This window comes from Silene latifolia, chromosome 11 (genome assembly GCF_048544455.1).
Source record: "Silene latifolia isolate original U9 population chromosome 11, ASM4854445v1, whole genome shotgun sequence".
Lineage (NCBI taxonomy): Eukaryota > Viridiplantae > Streptophyta > Magnoliopsida > Caryophyllales > Caryophyllaceae > Silene > Silene latifolia.
In genome coordinates this window covers 178,566,463-178,586,424 of record NC_133536.1, presented here as the reverse complement: position 1 = coordinate 178,586,424, position 19,962 = coordinate 178,566,463, and the positions used below count along the sequence as shown (strand labels likewise).

The 19,962-nt window shown below is 36.9% G+C and overlaps 2 protein-coding genes across 2 annotated transcripts; one reads left to right on the top strand and one right to left on the bottom strand.

Moving 5' to 3' along the window:
- Positions 1-7,279: 7,279 nt before the first annotated feature.
- Positions 7,280-9,670, bottom strand: LOC141614411 (uncharacterized). Its single transcript, XM_074433157.1, has 3 exons — positions 9,565-9,670; positions 8,168-9,453; positions 7,280-7,600 (listed from the first exon to the last, which is right to left on the bottom strand). The coding sequence occupies exons 1-3, from the start codon at positions 9,668-9,670 to the stop codon at positions 7,280-7,282; spliced, it is 1,713 nt and encodes a 570-aa protein (XP_074289258.1).
- Positions 9,671-14,924: 5,254 nt separating this feature from the next.
- On the top strand, positions 14,925-18,324 carry LOC141612105 (UDP-sulfoquinovose synthase, chloroplastic). Its single transcript, XM_074430816.1, has 3 exons — positions 14,925-15,104; positions 16,348-17,428; positions 17,752-18,324. The coding sequence occupies exons 2-3, from the start codon at positions 16,385-16,387 to the stop codon at positions 18,151-18,153; spliced, it is 1,446 nt and encodes a 481-aa protein (XP_074286917.1). The 5' UTR covers positions 14,925-15,104; positions 16,348-16,384; the 3' UTR covers positions 18,154-18,324.
- Positions 18,325-19,962: the final 1,638 nt, after the last annotated feature.

Below are 19,962 nucleotides of genomic sequence, written 5' to 3'. Positions count from 1 at the left end.
GGGAGAAATGTTTAAATGAATATGAGAATCGGTTATCGCACATACACTTGTACGGACAAGTGGGAGTTTGTTGGAGCTTGTGTCCTCCAGTTAGTGCGGATAACGTCATTGCACATACACTTGTACAGACAAGTGGGAGCTTGTTGGGGTTGGTGTCCTTAACAGTTAGTGCAAGGACTTATAAATCTCTAAAAGGATCAAAGGGCATACTTTTGGTATTATTATCAGTTGATCCACGTTTATCAATAACGGTTGGCTTGCTAGATAAGTTTGACGTTATTGTCATACAGATGGCGGTGATCAACTGGTCCCTAAAAGTCACACCTATAGGATACGTTTGAGAGACGTGACAGTATGAAAATACAGTCATGTAGATGCCAATTTTGACTAACCAGTTAGTCCGAGTCATTTGACTAGTAATTAGTCAAAATGTGATGTTGAGATATTATATTTAATACGGGTTAAATAAAATGGGCTAAGGCGAATTAAACAGTTAATTCGTAAATTAAATATAAATGGTTATATTTAATTAATGTATATTGAATAAATTATACAATATCGTCTTTGTCGGACATGTATTAATACTTCAACTAACGCGTGTTATTAGTTGATGTTTTAATAGCCGATAACCGATGACGATTTATAAAAACCGCGTCATATACATTTTAGCGATTTACGAACCGGACCATGAGCTAAAAGGAAGTGGAAGCCCACTTCCCAAGGCCCATCTCGGTTTTGGCCGAGATTAGGAGAACAAAAGGAGAGCTTCTCCTATTGCTTAACCTGATCATTCATTTGCTAAAAATCTTTAGGGTTTCGAGAAAAGTGCCTCTCGAAATTCGGATCTCTCATCCAACGAAAACTGACAAAACCATCCTCTCAATATTGCAAGGCAATTAGAGGATTGATTCTAGCACAAGGGCATTTCTCGGACAATCTTGGGTGCATCATTTAGGAGGAGGTCTACTTTGATCTCTCATTGCCATATTGCACTAGGACCGAAGGTTATTACTTAATCTTTATTGTTTGATTGTATTTATGTTTTATGACGATAATCGCATGTTAAATTTACGTTATAATCCTTAAGTTTAAAGGGCATTATACGGATATTACCCTACAGTTTCGTTCAGCAGTTGCTATATCGTCATATAGCTGCAACAACTGCTGCTCTGTCAAGCCATTTCTTTTAGCGTCCTTGAGTGCGGCTTGAGCATCCACAAGATAGCTCCTAAAACTGTCCTCGATGTGGAGCAACCGGCGGATGAAGCTGTTGTTGTTCTCGGTCATAGTAAGAGTTTTAAGGATGTAATCGTTCATTTTGTTGATGAACTTTGGAGTTGTTAGTTGGAAAGATTAATTAGGGGTTGGAGATTGTTTTAGCCGTTAGGGTTTGAAGATAGTGAGATAATGGAATGGTGGTTGAGATAATGTATGTATTTATACTAAGTAATGTGTCCTTTGAGTTGTTTTTTAATTAATATAATATATGCATGTTGAGGAAGTTGTGCCATAATCATCATATCTCCCTGCTTCAAATCTAATGTAAACCCTTCTCATTCCATATATTATCCATTCATATGCACAGTACAGGAGAGATGGCAGTAATAATGCATGCATCGGAATTATAACGGGCCCCGTAATTATGCATGCATCTAGTAATATTTAATTTAATTTTTTTTATTTTGTAAAAACAAACAACAACGGTTATGTAGAAACAACCCGTTGTCTTTAGTTATAACGACGGTTCTTTGTAAATTAACCGTTGTTATAACTTTCCCACCAAAATTGAATCACACTTTCCACAACGGGTTTTTATACTTAAAACCGTTGTTAATAGTTTTAACAACGTGTTCCTTAAGAAAACCAACCGTTGTTAAAACCTTTTACAACGGACGCTTTAACAACGTCCGCTTTTTTATATAACAACGGTTTTTAACCGTTGTTATAGCATGTATCTGTAGTAGTGTCCCCCTCTTGACATCATCGAAAAGAAAAGAACAAGAAATAAAACAACTAGAATAATATAAGTTGAGGAAAGTTGAGCAAACACAAATTAAGAAAACGAGAATAATTAGTCTAAGCACACAACATAAGATTATCCAAAACAAACCATATGAGCCGAAAAAGAGAAGCCACAATGGGCCGAATAAACAAAAGCTAAAATGGGCCGATTGGTGAAGCAATCAAAATAAAGTACTTAGGAAAACAAAAGGAAAAGGGAGATGGGCTTATGGGTGTTGGACTTGGGTAGGGTCAATATAACCGGGTCGAGTCCGGTACTCGAGAGAATAAAGACGATCAAGACATGAGCGCACATTATTTGCTTGAGCCACCAAGAAAATGTCGAAGTTGGTCATCTTCAAAGTCAAAGCCCGAGTAACTTCATAAAGTTGGCCCATTTCTTCCCTTATTTCACGCCCAATTTGCAACAAAGCTCCGCCTTGAGTTGCAAAATCCGCAACCGTGTTTGATTGACGATCCGTAGCTTTGAGAGTCACGACCAATTTTGTTTAAAAGGCCGGTTGCTCGACAACCTAACACCCTTTCCCGTTGCAATTCCCAAGACCAAGCTCTCAACCAATTTGGATTGAGCTTCCAATTTTTCATTAACCGACATTATAAAGGCATCAAGCTTTTTTTCCATGGCCTTCAACCCCTCCAATTTCTCATCCGTGTTACCCTTTGATAGAAATACCAATTCCGGACCATAAGCAGAAATTTTAATCAATTTGAAATGAGTCGAGACTAACCACCCCCTTATTCTCCAAAAGCCGAGACACCCACATACCGTAAGGCAAGTCAATAGTTGTATAAACCTTGTCCTCGGTTACTAGCATAGAGGTTTGTATGATACGGTGAAAGACTAATAACGGGAGACTCACTTTCTTTCCCTCCATCCAATGATAGACCACAACCATCTCATAGGTCGACAATTTATCCGAACCACCACGGCGAGGCATGGCGGTATTCCATCAAAAATTAAGGAGGAATTTCAATTTTGGTGACAAATTACCCGCCAACAAACGACTACCACCCTTAGCATCAACCTCAAAATAATTCTTAACAACCTCCTTCTCACCCTCGGTCAAAGGTACCCCATTCTGCACTCGGATTAATTTCGGCCCCATCATTAGGAACCGAAAACAGAGCACAAAAATCATCAATGGAGACCTTGACTTCAGTTCCACTCACAACCGCACACAGACATCCATTCTTAATCGACACAGTTGCATAAAATTGAATGACTTCAATAGGGTAAACAGGACCCGAAAACTCACTTATTGTAACCCACCCTTGAAAATTCAAGAAAGTATCAAAGAACTTTAAGGCTTCATACTTACCATACCATTTTTTGGAATAAGAACATCTGGCATGAATGTCGTAGCCAGATACATGATGAACCAGTTCCCGTTCCTCCTTGGTAAGGCGAAGACGATCAAGACCCATAACAGTAGGTTTTGGCATAGAGTGCCGAAACAGGGTCCTCTTAGCACCGTCACGAGTTATTACTTCTTCAATTTCTTCCACATCGTCTTCCTCAACATGTGCCTTATTTTTACCCTTGCTTAATCGCCTTTTCTTGCTCTCGACTTCCGGCGGACTCCGGTTTTGGTTGGGATTGAGCGGTTTCGGGTTGGCAGAGGGAGATGGGTGAGGAGATGGGGCATTGGAAGTGTTGCATGTGGGTTTGGATGAGTGTGTCTTAGTGTTTGATCGGGTTGTGGGTCGCATGGTTGATGATGGTGATGATCGAAAAGAGGAAGATGAAGGTGGAGTGTTTTGGTTTTTGAAAAGTGATGGTGATGTGAGATGAGGGAGGTGAAGGCTTTTATGGGATTTGATGAATAAGACTTGTGGTAGGTTATAATTACTAGGGTGCCGTGTGAGATGAGTTTGTTTACTTTTTTTTCTTAAAAAATAAAAGGAAATCTAATAAGAAGATTTGAAGAGTCTATATTTAGGGAAGAACATGATCGGGTAAATCTTTTGAGGAAGATAGGGTAAGATATAGTGAAGATATTGCTTAAATTTTACCAAGTTTATAGGATGCAAGATAAAAGGAAGATTTTTAATTGTTTTTTGGTCAAAGTAGAACAGGAAAATATTGTGTCGATATTTTATGGTTTGCATATGGATAAAAATATATTATACACAAAGATAGAAAATTCACGTAATATAATAAGATATTTAACATAAATATTCTTGCAACAAAATATACGGACACAGTCATACAATCTTGTCTATTTCTAGTCAGTCATTTGAGATAATAAAATAGGTATGACGAATTTAACTGCCACCGATTAAACCAATTTCCAATCGCAAAATCTCAAAATGTTTTCTAGCTAAAGCCTTTGTCAAAATATCCGCCCATTGATTTTCCGTACTACAAAATTCTAGTTTTATGTTGCCTTTATCAACATGGTCACGTAGAAAATGGTGTCTAATATCAATATGTTTGGTACGAGAATGTTGTGCGGGATTTTTAGATATAATAATAGCACTTGTATTATCACATAAAATAGGAATACATCCTACATCTATACCATAATCACATAATTGTTGCTTAAGCCATAATAATTGAGAACATACCAGTCCGACAACAATATATTCAGCTTCAGCAGTAGACAAGGCAACTGAATTTTGTTTCTTTGAACCCCATGTTATGATGCAAGGTCCAACAAATGTAGCGAATCCTGACGTACTTTTCCTATCTAGAGAGCATCCTGCATAATCTGCGTCTGAATATCCAATTAAATTGAAATTGCACTCAAGTGGATACCATAAGTACAGATTTTGTGTACCAATTAAATATCTTAGAATCCGTTTAACTGCAACCATATGTGATTCCTTGGGACACGACTGAAATCGTGCACACACACATACACTAAACATTATATCCGGGCGACTAGCAGTTAAATAGAGAAGTGAGTCAATCATACCTCGGTAAGTGGTTTCATCCACACACTTACCATCTTTATCCAGGGTTAGTTTCTTATCAGTAACCATTGGAGTATCCATGGGATTGGCATCTTGCATTCCAAATTTCTTGATTAATTCTTTGATATATTTTTGTTGATGTATCATGATACCTTCATTTGTTTGTTGAATCTGAAGTCCTAAAAAGAACTTTAATTCACCCATCATGCTCATCTCAAATTCTGATGTCATCAAATATGAAAAATACTTACAAAGTTTGTTATTGGTTGAGCCAAAAATGATATCACCAACATAAATTTGAACAACTAATAAATCAAAACCTTCTGACTTTAGAAACAAGGTTTTATCGATTGACCCTCTGTTAAAGTTACTTTGAAGTAAAAATTTGGATAGTCTATCGTACCAAGCCCTTGGGGCTTGTTTTAAACCATATAAAGCTTTGTCAAGCTTGTATACATGATTTTGAAACTTGTGATCTAGAAAGCCAGGAGGTTGCTCTACAAAAACTTCTTCATTCAGATAGTCGTTAAGGAATGCGGTCTTAACGTCCATTTGAAATAACTTCATCTTCTTTTGTGTTGCAAAGGCAATTAAGAGACGAATTGCTTCTAGCCTTGCCAATGGGGCAAATGTCTCATCATAGTCGATTCCTTCTTGTTGGTTGTAACCTTGTACCACTAATCTTGCTTTATTTCGAACTATAATCCTTGTATCATCTAATTTGTTTCTAAAAACCCATCTGGTTCCAATGATTGAACGATTTCAAGGTCTTCGTACTAAATGCCAAACTTTATTACGTTCAAATTGTTGAAGTTCTTCTTACATTGCTATAATCCAGACAATAACCCAGTCAGAGTCTGCAAGAGCTTCTTTAATATTGGAAGGTTAAATGGTGGATAGGAAGGAGTAAAATGAACAAAAGTTGTTCAACTTTCTTCGAGTTTGAACTCCTTGGTCCAAACTTCCAAGTATACTTTCCATAAGATGTGATCCTTTGTATTTCCACTTTTTGGAATTTTCAGGTACATTATCATTTGAACTTGGTTCTCCTTCTTCAAACGAGTTAGAAATGGTTCCCCCTGAATCCAGCCCTTGGGTTGTAGTAGATTCAGGTGTAACCGTAGGATCTATATTTGTGGTTATAGCTTCATCAGTTATAACCGTAGATTCCAATTTTTCTTTTTGAGAAGAATCAATAGTATCATCAACTATTGTTTCAGTTCTCTTATTCTTCTCATTTGAAGGGTTCCCTAATTCATCATTAGTACCTTCGATTTCTTTTTCTTCTTCTTCTAGCTCTGGAAGATCATCTCTAGAAAGATGTAAGTCAGGTTTATTCATATCTTCTTCCTCATCCTGTTCAGCCTTATCAAACATTATTATTTTCATCAAAAATAACATGTACACTTTATTCTATACATAGAGTTCTTTTGTTGAAAACTTTGTATGCCTTGCTATGATTAGAGTAACTAACAAATATTGCTTCATCGCTTCTAGGATCAAATTTTGTTAAACGATTTTTTCCATTATTATGGACATAACATTTGCTCCCAAAGCAACAAAAATGTGATATATTTGGCTTACGTCCTCTGAGTAATTCATAAGGAGTTTTCTTAATGATTGATCTACTCATAGCACGGTTGTGTACATAACATGCAGTACTAACAGCTTCTGCTCAAACGCTTCTAGGCAAACCACTACATAATAACATGGTTCGTGCCATATCTTCCAGTGTTCTATTCATACGTTCAACGACACCATTTTGTTGTGGGGTTCGTGGTGCAGAAAAATTATGTTCTACACCATTCTCCCTACAATATTCAATAAATGCTTGGTTATCAAATTCAGTGCCATGATCCGTACGAATAGAACCCAGATTGTGTTTATATTTGTTTTGAGCAAGCTTCATTAGTACAACAAATTCATCAAAAGTCTCATCTGTAGAACTTAAGAAGATAGGCCAAACGTACCTCGAGTAATCATCTACCAGAACAAATACGTACCTTGATCCGCCTCTACTTCTTACTTTCATTGGTCCACATATATCCATGTGCACCAATTCCAAAGGATTGCTTGTGCTAATTACCCTTTTAAGCTTAAAAGATGATCTTACATGTTTACAACGAGCACAAGAGTCACATAAGCTCTCTTGATCGAACATGATTGTGAGTAAACCCTCTACCAAGTCCCATCTTTTGAGTTTGTTTAAAATGGTTGAACTTATGTGTGCAAACCGCTTATGCCATAAACATGGATCATCTAAAGTTACTTTCATACATGTAAAAGAGTTAGTAGGAATAGCATTTAAATCAATCATGTATACATTTCTCTTTCTTTGTCCTTAAAGGATAACATTACTAGTTCCCTCAATTATGATTCGACAACCATATGAATGAAATATGACTTTGTTGCCTTTATCACATAATTGTGAGATACTTAGTAAGTTATGTTTTAGACCCTCTACAAGGTATACTTCACTAATTGCATGAGAAGGAGAAATACCTATTTTGCCAATTCCTACTACTTTACCTTTCTTATTATCTTCAAAAGTAACCTTGCCGCCATTAAAGGGTTTGAGTGAAAGAAAAAGATTTTTATCTCCAGTCATATGTCTTGAGCATCCGCTGTCGAGATACCACTTATTGTTTTCTTTCACCACGACCTGCAAAATAATTTAAAGGCAGTTTTTAGGTACCCACGCTAAGTTGGGTCCTTTGATATTAATTTCTCTATAAACTAGGTCTCTCCGAACCCAAACTTGTCTAACGGTTTTTTTCTTTTGAGGCATTCTATGATAAGATCTAGGCTTCTTAACATCATTCGTTTGAGTTTTATATGTTTCATTTGTTTTTTGTTTAGGGACATTCTTTTTGCTTTGAAAATCAAAACTCATATCATAAAACCATTGAAACTCATTATTTCGTTCTAAATTATCATTCAGTTCATCAACGGTAGAGTAATCGTTTTCAACTATTACCTCACATGTTTTGTGGGTCTCGACATTTTTACGAATATCATGTGCATGTTTTACACAATTAACTTTTATGTGACCTTTATCGCCACAGTAAGTACAAATTAAATACTCGGGTAAATCAGCATACTTTCGTTTTCTAAAATCTCGATCTGAGGGAGTAGCCTTGCATTTAGAATGATCCTTGCGACCATAACATTCATGCCCTAATCCCATTTTCATATTTTTATCTGATTGTTTTGTTAAGAAGTTTAATACCTTTGTACTTCCTTCCCATTTATCATGAACATTACAAGCATGAAGAAGTAGTTCTCTTAAGGATTGAATTTCTTCATTGCATTTTATATGATCAATCTTAATTTCCGTAGAAAAGCTACCTTCACGGAGATTTTTTAATACATCAATTTTCTCTTCATATTGTTTTGAGATATTTGCTTGATTAATCTCCTTTTCATTTAGTTGCTTATTAAGAAAATCAATTTCCTTCTTATGATCTGAGATTGTACCATTTTTGGCTGAAATCTCGGATTTTTGAAGTTCATTAAGTTTCTTCAATTCTATGATTATAGCTTCATTGGCTATAACCTTGTCTTGAAGTTGCTTAATGTTGAGTTTCAGCTCTTTGGTTATAGCTTCATTAGTTATAACCTTAGATTCAAGAGCCTTCTTCTCATTTGCCATTGCATTCAAAGCTTCGGTATCATCAACTGTAGCCTTAGATTTCAATTTTTGGGCCTTTGCCTTAAGCAATTGATTTTCTTCAGCAATGTCCATAATTTGCTCTTTTAATTCTTTTAACTCAAGACTTTGCTCATGACAATGATCCAACGATTGTTCAAAAAATTTAACTAAAGCACATTTAGATAATTTCTTAACTTGTTTCTTAAGTTCAAGATAATTTACCTCATCTTCGTCTTCATCGGAATCGGATTCTCCCATGAGACAGAATTCTGAACTTGAATCATTGTCTATATCTAAACTTATATTGCTTAAGCATAGATTTGCAACTTCTTCATCTTCGTATTCTTCATCGTCCTCTGTGTCTAGAGCTCCCCAGCATGAAGCCATCATGACTTGCTTGAATTCTTTCTTTGTTTTGTCTCTTTGGGTTTTGTCTTTTATTTTCTTCCATGTGGGGCAATCTTTGATCTTGTGATCAGAATCACCACACTTGAAGCAACCTCTATTTGCAAAAGAATTTTTTGAATCAGAAGACTTTTTGTTTGAAGACTTATTGTTGTTGAACGTTTTATTTTGTTTAAAATTGAAAAACTTCTTTCTAAACCGTTTGGCAAACAACACAGTTTCATCCTCTAGATCGGACTCATTGTTTTCACTTGCGAGCGCCATACTCTTTCGAGTGCTGGTTTCTGCTTCATCAGAATTTAAAGTGAGTTCATGAGCCATTAGGGTTCCAATGAGTTCTTGATATGAGAGGTTAGTGAGGTCACGACATTCCTCCATAACAGTGACCTTAGAACACCATTTTTTTGTTAAGCTTCTAAGAACTTTTCTAGCTATGTCTTCAGTCGGAAAAGTGCGACCTAGATTTTTTAGTTCATTTATGATACTTAAAAATCATGTTGACATGCTATCAAGTGTCTCATTAGGCTCCATAGAAAATAGTTCGTGTTTTTGTATCAAAAGATCAATACGATTTTTCTTAACAATGGACGTTCCTTCATAGGCGAATTCCAATCCATCCCATATCTCCTTGGCAGTCGTACAAGAAGAAACGTGATCAAACTCAGTTGAAGCCATACCATTTTGTAGTAGACTTATCGCTTTTGAATTTTTTTCTGCCTTCTTGTAGTCAGCCTCGATATAGTCTTCTTCTTTTTTCTCATAGGAAGGACCTTCAGTCGTTCCTACCAAAATTTTGATAGGACCATTCTGAACAATTCTCCAACATTCCCAATCAATACCTTTAATGTAGTGTGTCATCATGTTTTTCCATAAACCATAATTCTTCCCATCAAAGACGGAACATTTTAGGTATTTGGAATCCATTTCACACGTATATAGCAGCGGAAATAAAGAGACGAAAAAGTAGATCAACCCCTAGCTATTAGGCTATCAAGAGCACGAGGCTCTGATACCAATTGAAGAGTCTATATAACGATATACTCAAGAGGGGGGGTGAATTGAGTATGTAAAACTCTTGCCCACTTTTTCGACTTATTGATAATTTATTAATTACTCGAAGTTTATTAATTAAACTCGACTAATTAATTTATCGTATGTGTGAAAATGAAACAAAAAATGCGTAAATAAAGGTGACACGAAGTTTTGAAGTGGTTCAGTTTCACAAGTCGAAACCTACGTCCACTATTCTCGATTAATAACTTTAGTACCTTACTACGGATTGCAAAATTATCAATCTAACTCGTACAACTAACTATAGTTGTAACTCAATTTGAGTATCGTTAAATACTCAATTTCTATCTTACGTTAATAAGAAAGTACTACTAGATTCTACTAGTGTTCACGTTAATGAACGAGTATGAATACAATGAGTACTATTATCCTATTAATGAAACAAACAAGAATGATTGACTTAATGAGGCACACGGTTTTAGCTTTAGACACACTCAGGGTTTCGAAAATAATTTGCAAATATGAAAAGAACGAATTTGAAATATACTTAATATTTTTGCAAAGGTTTTTCTCAAATTAGTGTCACACTCTTTCTAATGAAATGCTTTAGTATTTATAGTAGTAGAAAAACCTAAAACTAGGTTAAAAGCTCGAAACCCTAGCCGCCTGCTTAGGTTCGAAAATCCTTGAGGTGGGCTAGGTCAAATTCTTTATCTTTATCTATAAAATACCCTAATTACTACTAGGATATTTTCGACTAGAAGGTGATATGGCCATAATCCATTTCACTCTAATTGAAACCCTAACAATAATTAGTTTTAATTTATAAAACTAAGATAATGTGATTAGAAACCCTAGATTACATAACAACCCATAAGTTGTATGATAAATCAGTAGGATTAATATAATCTATATTACCAATTTCATTTAGAAAAGATGTAGTATAAATATCATTTTGATTTTTGAAACACTAAGTAAGTTTAAAACATAGATTGTGCTCTCTTAAGTCGTTCATGGTTATAGGTCAAATGGCTATAACAAAGAACTTTGATAGGTAAGGTTAGAGATGAAATAACTATAACCATACTTTCTCAAAAACCATTTTGTTCATACCATTAGTAGAATGAAATCCTATATCCCTAATCTTCATGAGATCTTCAAATATAGGTTTCTTTCTTCATCTTGATCTAGAAGCTCTTCATCTTGAGCTTCCATCAAATAATATATCGTTTTGCTTGATTTAGTCTTCTGAGGTTATGAGCAAAACAATCATAACCAAACTTGATTGCCAAGCTTCAATTTCATCATGAGAATTCCATCATATGCTATAACCATAATTAGTCTTCACGGAAATTGTCAACTAAAATGTGCACCATTGAACAAACAATTACACGCACAAGTGTATAACATATTACAAATCATAATACTTGTCATTATCAAAACTTATATAAATACGGTCCAACAGTTTCAAAACAGTGTACTGTTTGAAGGGTACTCGATCGAGTAGGTGTCACTCGATCGAGTAGGGGCACTCGATCGAGTAAGTCGATTTTACGGGTTGTTTCGCCGGGTTTTGATAGCAACGTGAGAATGTTATTTAAAGTTATTTTATCAATCTAAACTATTTACACAAAAGAAAAGTTACGTAGCTTCTTCTTCTCTAATTGTTATCAAATCCTAAGGGCTAGAGTCGTCGGATCTTTGTGTTCTTTACGCCGTTGAGACCGTCACATCGTGGGTAAGATTCTAGTATGATTTTTATGACGTTTCATTGCTTTGGGGTTGAAACCCTAATTGGGTATTTTGGGGGTTTTGGGAGTATTGTGATTGTTAGATAGTAATTATATGATTGTTTGATTATAGGAGGTGATTTCGTAAAAGAGTGGTTTTGAATAGCTGATTGTGACGATCTTGGTGAATTGCTTTTCCAGGTAGGGTTTGCCTACTCGGTTATTAATTACATTGTATTTGATAGTTGATTGGTGATGGTTGTGATATTGTTGATCTTTATCATATTGGTATTGTAATTGGTAATTTTTGTTGTATAGTTGGTTGGATGTGTTTGTCTGTGGTTCGCGAGGCGCGTCCTCGGCTGAGTGGAGTCACTTGCGGGAGTGGCTTCACGCCCTTGATTTGCCCCTTGTGGTTCCCGTCACAAGGGGGATGTGCACATTAAGGAACCTGGGTTTCGCTCGGAGTTGATGAGCGGGATTTGGTGGGAACGGCTGCGATCCCCCATTGGCGGTGTGGAATATCTGTTGCGATGGATATTCTGGCAGGGCTACACACTTTAGTGTGTAGTCAGGTGTGTGGAGATGTGACGGAGTTGGGTGATCGTATATATTGTTATCTTGCTTATCTTGTATTGTGTAATCAGTAACTGATCCCGTTAATTGTTTTAAAAACTGTGATGATTCATTCGGGGATGGTGAGCAGTTATTGAGTAGGTATGAGATTGATTGCGCGAGGGATAGTTGGGATGGAGTCGCCACGTGTCACTAGAGTCTTCGGCTGTGTCATTGAACTTATATTTCTCTTTAGTTGGTTTGATATTTTGGAACAGTTGTATTACACTTTACAGTTTTGGGATTTTGTTATGTAATCACTTAAACTCATTTATTTAAGTATGTTCTTTTATGGTCAATTTGATATACATTGTCTCGGGTAACCGAGATGGTAGCACTTCCATGCATTAGGTGGTCTTGGTAAGGCACTTTGGTGTATGGGGGTGTTACACAAACACCAACAACCACCGGACCATTCAGGCGAATCCTACGACCGCCTGTATATCTAACTCCTTCAACAACAAAATAATCAAAACCCTAAATGTATATTTCCTTTTTCTTTAAATAAATATTCGTTACATCGACTAAATGACATGTATTAAATAAAAATTATTGATAAAACGTCAAAATTAATTCCGATATTTGCGAATTAAGATCCAGCCTCCTTATACTAAAAGAATAAGAGATCTCCCAAATTTTCTCGCCTAAATGAATTTGGCTATAATTAGGCTTTCATTATATCATATCTGTAATTGGGCTTTTATTATCATATCTGTAATTGAGCTTTCATTATATGATTTTGGTTTTTTTTTTTTTCAAAAACTGCCTTACATTTAAGGGTCTTTGTAAAAGTAACTACCTTACTTTATTTTTTTTTGTCAATTGCTACCTTTTGTATTTTTGATTTGTATTTTTAGTACCTATTTTAACTTTCCGGCAAAAAAAAGTCAATACTCAGGCATTGACTTAGTTCACACATGAGAGCTTATGTTTATGTACTTGTTTTCTTTATATCCCTCCTTCCCCTGCTTTTCTAACTCCTATTTCCCCTCTTTTTTACTTTCCTTTTTCTCCCTCCTATTTCATTTTCCCTTCTTCTCTTCAAGATAGAAAAACTTTTGAGGAGAATTTGTGAAGACTTGAATCCAAGTACAATGACACTTATAAAGACTTGGAGATATTGAAAAAGGAGATGAAGAAGTACAAATTACTTATTGTTAAAAGTAGGATTTTTCTTAAAAATTAATACCTGTCAAATGCTAGAAGTAAACTCGAGTAGCTGAGAACGTGGATGATGATGATGATCAAGACAAATGCAAGGACTTGATGAATGATTAATAAAGGTTTATACTTGTTTTGTTGAGAGAGAGGTAAGATGAGGGAAGTGTAGAGTTAGAGGCGACAATGAAAGAGTGAAAGTGAAAAGGGGTTGATTAGGGTTAAAAGGTCAAAATGTAAAACAAACACATAAGCTCTCACGTGTGAACTAAGTCAATGCCTGAGATTTGACTTTTTTTGTCGGAAAGTTAGAATAGGTACTAAAAATACAAATCAAAAATATAAAAGGTAGCATTTGACAAAAAAAATAAAGGTAGTAATATACAAAGACCCCTAAATGTAAGGTAGTTTTTGACAAAAAAACCCTATTATTTTTACAACTGGAATATACTAAACTTTTCCTTTTCCACCGATTAATACAAAACATTAATAATAATAAATTTTACAATTAAAATTGATTGTATAATTGTTATTCGTAATTGTTAAATCCTACACACGATTTTGCTATATCCCGCACATTTTTCTGTTCTTTTCCACTACTGCCCTTTATCATAAAAACAATAAAAAATTAAAAAAAAATAAAAATACCCCAATCCCATCCCGACACCCCCTCCCCTACCCTTGCTCCGGCCACCCTTCCCCCAACCTCCTCGCCCAGCGGCGACCTCCATCGCCGTCGACCCCTTCGCCCATCGCCGACCACCCTCCTCATGTCTTCGACCCCAGCCCCGTATCTTCACATGACCGTCGTCGGCCACGAACGTCGTTGCTCCAATCGCCTTCTTTCTTCTCCGTCACTAACAACCTCCCCTGACTTCATCGTCGTCGACCATGCTTCTCCGCCGCCGATCAGTTGGTGGGGCGGCTGATGGGTGCAAATAATTGGGGTAGGGGATGAGGGTGGTGGTCCATCGGCTGGTAACTAGATTTGGGGTAAATCTTTTTTTTTTAGGGTTTTGATTTGCCTTTCATGTAGGTGAGAAATGAAAGAGGTAGACTCGGAAAATGCGTAAAAATGTGCGAGATTAAGTAAAAACGTGTGCGGGATTTAGCAAGTCCCTTGTTATTTTCTATTCCTATCTAAAAACGCGCGCATTCGCGCGGGATCGACACTAGTAATTAATGAACTATTGAAGAATTGGTTTAGTTTTGAGAGGAAGACAAGTTCTTTTGATTTGTTTTTAAGAGGAAGGGTAAAGTTGGAATATAAAGACAATGTGTGCAGGATTTAGCCATTACTTCTATATTTCTAATATGTATATCCGATCCGAACTAACAATTGAATTGGATATCCGATTCGTGATATGCCTTGGGTGACACAAGATTATGCCGGGAATATCCGGGTTATGATGGTTAGATACCTGCGCGTATTATCAACAAACACAAGCTCATAACTCACGCACTTCTTGATGTTATTTTCCTACCATTATCGATCACTACTTTCAAAATTCAACTCACTTCCTCTATCCTTTATTTTTAGGGACACTTACTTTTAATCTCTCTCCCCTTTAACCCCCTCCCCCATTGAATTACAGGTACGCTAATTTTCTGCTTTAATTTTATGGTTCAACCATATAATTAGCTCCTTAATCCTCTTTATTTTGCTGCATTTTTGCTCTTATTTTGCTGTAATTGCACTCAAATTAGCTAGATTTGAAATGGGTTACCCAATGATTTCATATTTAGTTATGTCTGTTAAATGTTTGATGAATTTATGAGTAATTGTATCTTGTATATCTGCTATGTGATGTCTAGTGACCTTGCAATGCTTTTTGTCTGTAATTCGAGACTCCCTCCCTCTCGTTCATTTGTTTACCTTTGATTAAAATACCCGATCACAGGTAAACAATTGATTGGGACGGCGGGAGTCAAGGAATATATCAGGGTATATTTATGAGTGCACATAAAAAGATAAGTAAGAGTAAGTTTTTAACTATCTCGGGTAAATTCTACAAACTCTACTGGATCCTAACCCTCTTATGTCTTTTCAAAATGTTGTAGTGTCTGCAACAATAGTTCCTATTCAACTATCACAAATTCTCATTTAAGACGGGCATATCCGTCTTAAGTTTTGTTTTAAGAGGCTAGATTGATTTGAAATTTGTTGTAATCTGTTTCTTAAGACTGAGTTTATGTTTCTGATCCAAACTGAATTTATTGTCTCCATTTTAGTACGGTGGTTAGTCGATGTCAATCGTGACCATTAAAGTCTTTTAACTTGGAGATGCAATATAACGTTTGCCTCTTTGCTCAATCAAAAGTTCAAAACAACTATATTCATATTATCGCTTTCAAAAACTTGCAACTGTTGTAAACTGTGTGGAAATGTTGGTCAGTTGATCAATTGAGTCATGTATGTGCATGTTTTAAAGATTTAGTATAAGGCACAATTGAAGGAAGGGTTCCAAACTATGATGTTAATGATACTTATCATTTATTAATATCTTCCTTCTTTTCACCTCAAGCCTTGACCTGATATCCTGTTCTTGAACATTATATGCTTGTAAATCTCCTTATATTCAGACAGTTCTGCGGTGTCCTCTCATAGTAGCTCATTTGATGCAAGATCGATGAGAGTTCATCAATAATGTGACTTGTATTTGTTGGATAATCCTGTTGTTCTGAATTGAGTTCGTTGATTAATCACAGATAAGATCAGCTATAACGTAGAAGTGTCACTACCCTACTTGCCTATAACGAATGTCTCGCTCAAAGCCTTAATTATATCAGTAGTAGTTAGTCTTTTGTGAATGTAATTGAAATTTCTCCAATATGCAGATATAGCTTGCTCATTGGTGGACTATTAAACCTTACCATGGCTCATCTTCTTTCAACTTCTTGCTCGGCAAAACTACCGCCGAGTCATAATTTTTCTTCCAAGTGTTGGAATATAGGATCAGTGAAACTCCGCTTACCAATTACTCTTTCTACTTCAAAATCCTCGTTTCCAAGTCTTGTCCACCGAAGAATGAATTCCCAAAGATTAAACACTGTTCAAGCAACCACTCTTCCTCTAGACCAAGCAACTACAAGCCAATCTGGGTCTTCCAATAAAACCATTGACAATGCTTCCGGTCGCAAGCGAGTTATGATTATTGGCGGAGATGGTTATTGTGGTTGGGCGACAGCCCTTCACTTGTCGAATAAAAATTATGAGGTCGCCATTGTTGACAACCTTGTTCGTCGGTTATTCGACCATCAACTCGGTCTTGATTCCCTAACACCGATTGCATCTATTCAGAATCGAATAAGGCGTTGGAAGTCCTTAACTGGTAAAGACATTGAACTTCACGTTGGTGATATCTGTGACTTTGAGTTCCTCGCAGAGACCTTCAAGTCATTTGAGCCGGATTCTGTTGTCCACTTTGGAGAACAGCGGTCAGCCCCATACTCTATGATTGACCGGTCAAGAGCGGTATACACTCAGCACAATAATGTAATAGGAACACTCAATGTTCTCTTTGCTATAAAGGAGTTTAGGGAAGAATGTCACCTAGTTAAGCTTGGGACCATGGGGGAATATGGAACTCCAAATATTGATATTGAAGAAGGTTACATAACTATTACTCATAATGGAAGAACTGATACCTTGCCTTACCCGAAGCAGGCTAGCTCTTTCTATCATTTGAGCAAGGTCCATGACTCACATAATATTGCCTTTACTTGCAAGGCTTGGGGTATTAGAGCTACTGATTTAAATCAAGGCGTGGTTTATGGAGTGAGAACGGACGAGACTGCCATGCATGAAGAATTATCTAACAGATTTGATTATGACGCTGTTTTTGGAACGGCATTGAATCGGTTTTGTGTTCAAGCTGCTGTTGGTCATCCATTAACTGTCTATGGAAAAGGGGGTCAGGTATAATTCTTTCACTTGAGTTTTCTATTAAGCACTCCGTAGAATTAATATTCAAGGTTTGATTAACAGTTCTCTCCATTTCCAATAGAGCCATAAAATCACTATTCCTTGGTTTTGGATTGCCGCGGAATGAAGCATAATGACTCATTAACTAGCAGCACAATGCTTTTTTACATTGTGAAACAGCAGTTATCTGATGCTCTTGTTATGGATCAGAAGTGCATATTAATTTGCCAAGTTATAACATATTTTCCCTGGTTTACATCCATCTCAGTACAAACTATAAATGCCTAGCTTCATGTTTACTCTGTTGATTTCTACAGACAAGGGGATATCTGGATATAAGAGACACTGTCCAATGTGTAGAGTTGGCTATAGCAAATCCGGCCACACCTGGTGAATTCCGAGTCTTCAATCAATTTACAGAGCAGTTTTCAGTAAGAGAACTTGCTGCCCTTGTAACAAAAGCAGGAGAAAAGCTCGGATTAAAAGTAGAAACCACATCAGTACCAAACCCTAGAGTGGAAGCTGAGGAGCATTACTACAATGCAAAGCACACTAAGCTGATAGAGCTAGGCCTGAAGCCTCACCTTCTTTCAGATTCGCTCCTTGATTCTGTCCTCAACTTTGCTGTTCAGTACAAAGACCGCGTGGATACTAAACAGATTATGCCTAGTGTATCATGGAAAAAGGCGGGAGCCAAGCCGCAAACTCTTCGTACTTGATTTTATAAAGAATGATAAAGTATATCGCAGGGAAGAGTGTAGATTCAGAGTTATCAGTGGGTGTATGTTTGCAGTTTAGTCCCTGTAGTTGCATGTCTTGTTACTTATAGTCCCGAAAGAAATTTGCAAGAAAGACTGATGGTTTCTAATAAAAGGTCATTGTTGCAATAAGAGTATGCTGTAACTTGCATATAATTGTGGTTCTTCTGCAATATCTGATATACGAACCCCTCTGGCCAAGTGGCCAGCAATGTTACTTGTAACTCCTCAATAAAAGACATAAGGCAGAAGCTAGGAGATTTGAGCTTGAGTAGACTGGCTCTTGAAGCTCATCGAGCTTAGAAAATTGAATCTCGAGACCGACTCGAGAAAAAGGATCAAGATCTATGTGAAGCATCATTCTATCATTGTTCTTTTTTTCATTTTTCCAATCCAACCGCAAAAGATATATTGAAATAAAATATAATATTTGAAATGATATCCAAAAGTTTTTTTTTTTTTTTTTTTTTTTTTTTTTTTTTTTTTTTTTTTTTTTGCAACCGTAAAGAAAGGGGTTATATAGAATTTGCATAAATGCACTTACACAAAATCTCATTATAGACGACACATATCCGTCTATAACTAAAGATGAGCCAAATACAATACCACATTCCTAATAGGACAAGCAACAAGTGGGGTAGTGGGGGCAAAAAATGTAACCACTTTCAAGCTATTTGACCTGTCTTTAACTATAGAATGATATATCCGTCTATAGCAAGACTAGCTGATGCACTTATACTACTAATATCGTAAGCTAAGACAAACAAGTAACTACATCGGTTAACAGACGCGTGTTGGTGGCGTACGGCTGACTGAACACGGAAATCAACATCTTCATCTTCAACCTTCTTGAAGGGATGAACCGAGCTGGTCAAATGATAGACCAAATCTTCATTTTCTTAATAGACAAAGATTCGGAGAAATACCTGCAACAAGACCCAAAAAAGTGTCTCGGAGGCTATGGTACACATCATCCGGACCCCAACGGGACCCTTGATCCATCGAGAGAGAGCCAAGTACACTTACGCCACACGGACGTAGAAAGGGAAAGCGGAACACGGACCAGGGAAATCTGCCTCCAAAGGAAAGAAAACTCCTGCACTTTGGGACACCATCACTTCGGACAAGAGGCTCGTAGCCCAGTAAAGCGAGTAGGAAAATAACTGGTAATAACGAAAAACACATGGACATCCCCTGACCAAAACCATCTCTGAAGGCAGGGTAGAGATGGGCACAACACTAACCCGATGTAAAGTTACAATCGTCATTATTAACCTAACAAATAAAGCAAACAACCCACAGATGAGGGGACAGGACACCCCCAAACAACCATGAAGGAGTCGGAAAGATAAACCTATAAGAGGTTATTACTCGGTTTAAAGAAACACGAGAACACAAAGATAAACCATTCAAAAGACGAGAAGACCACCGCCTCCGACCCCAACCAACGTCACCACCAAAACCCGAAATCCACCCTACCCAACACGCCTCAAACAGACAGAAACGAACCCACCAGCCATGACCTCACTCCAACCAAGAAGAAGACGAACTCGACAAGCCATCCTCGAAAGACACGACATACCCAACATTCACCATAGCCTAATAACATACCGAGACTCCAAATTCCAAATGAACCCCCCAGGACCATCGGCAGACATGCAATACTACCAACCAAAAAAACGACACAGACTGACACTAAAAACCGGAAATGGGACCGATTGGTGGGGGAGGGGGCGAGGGGGAGGGGAAACACCAAATCGTCCCAAAACC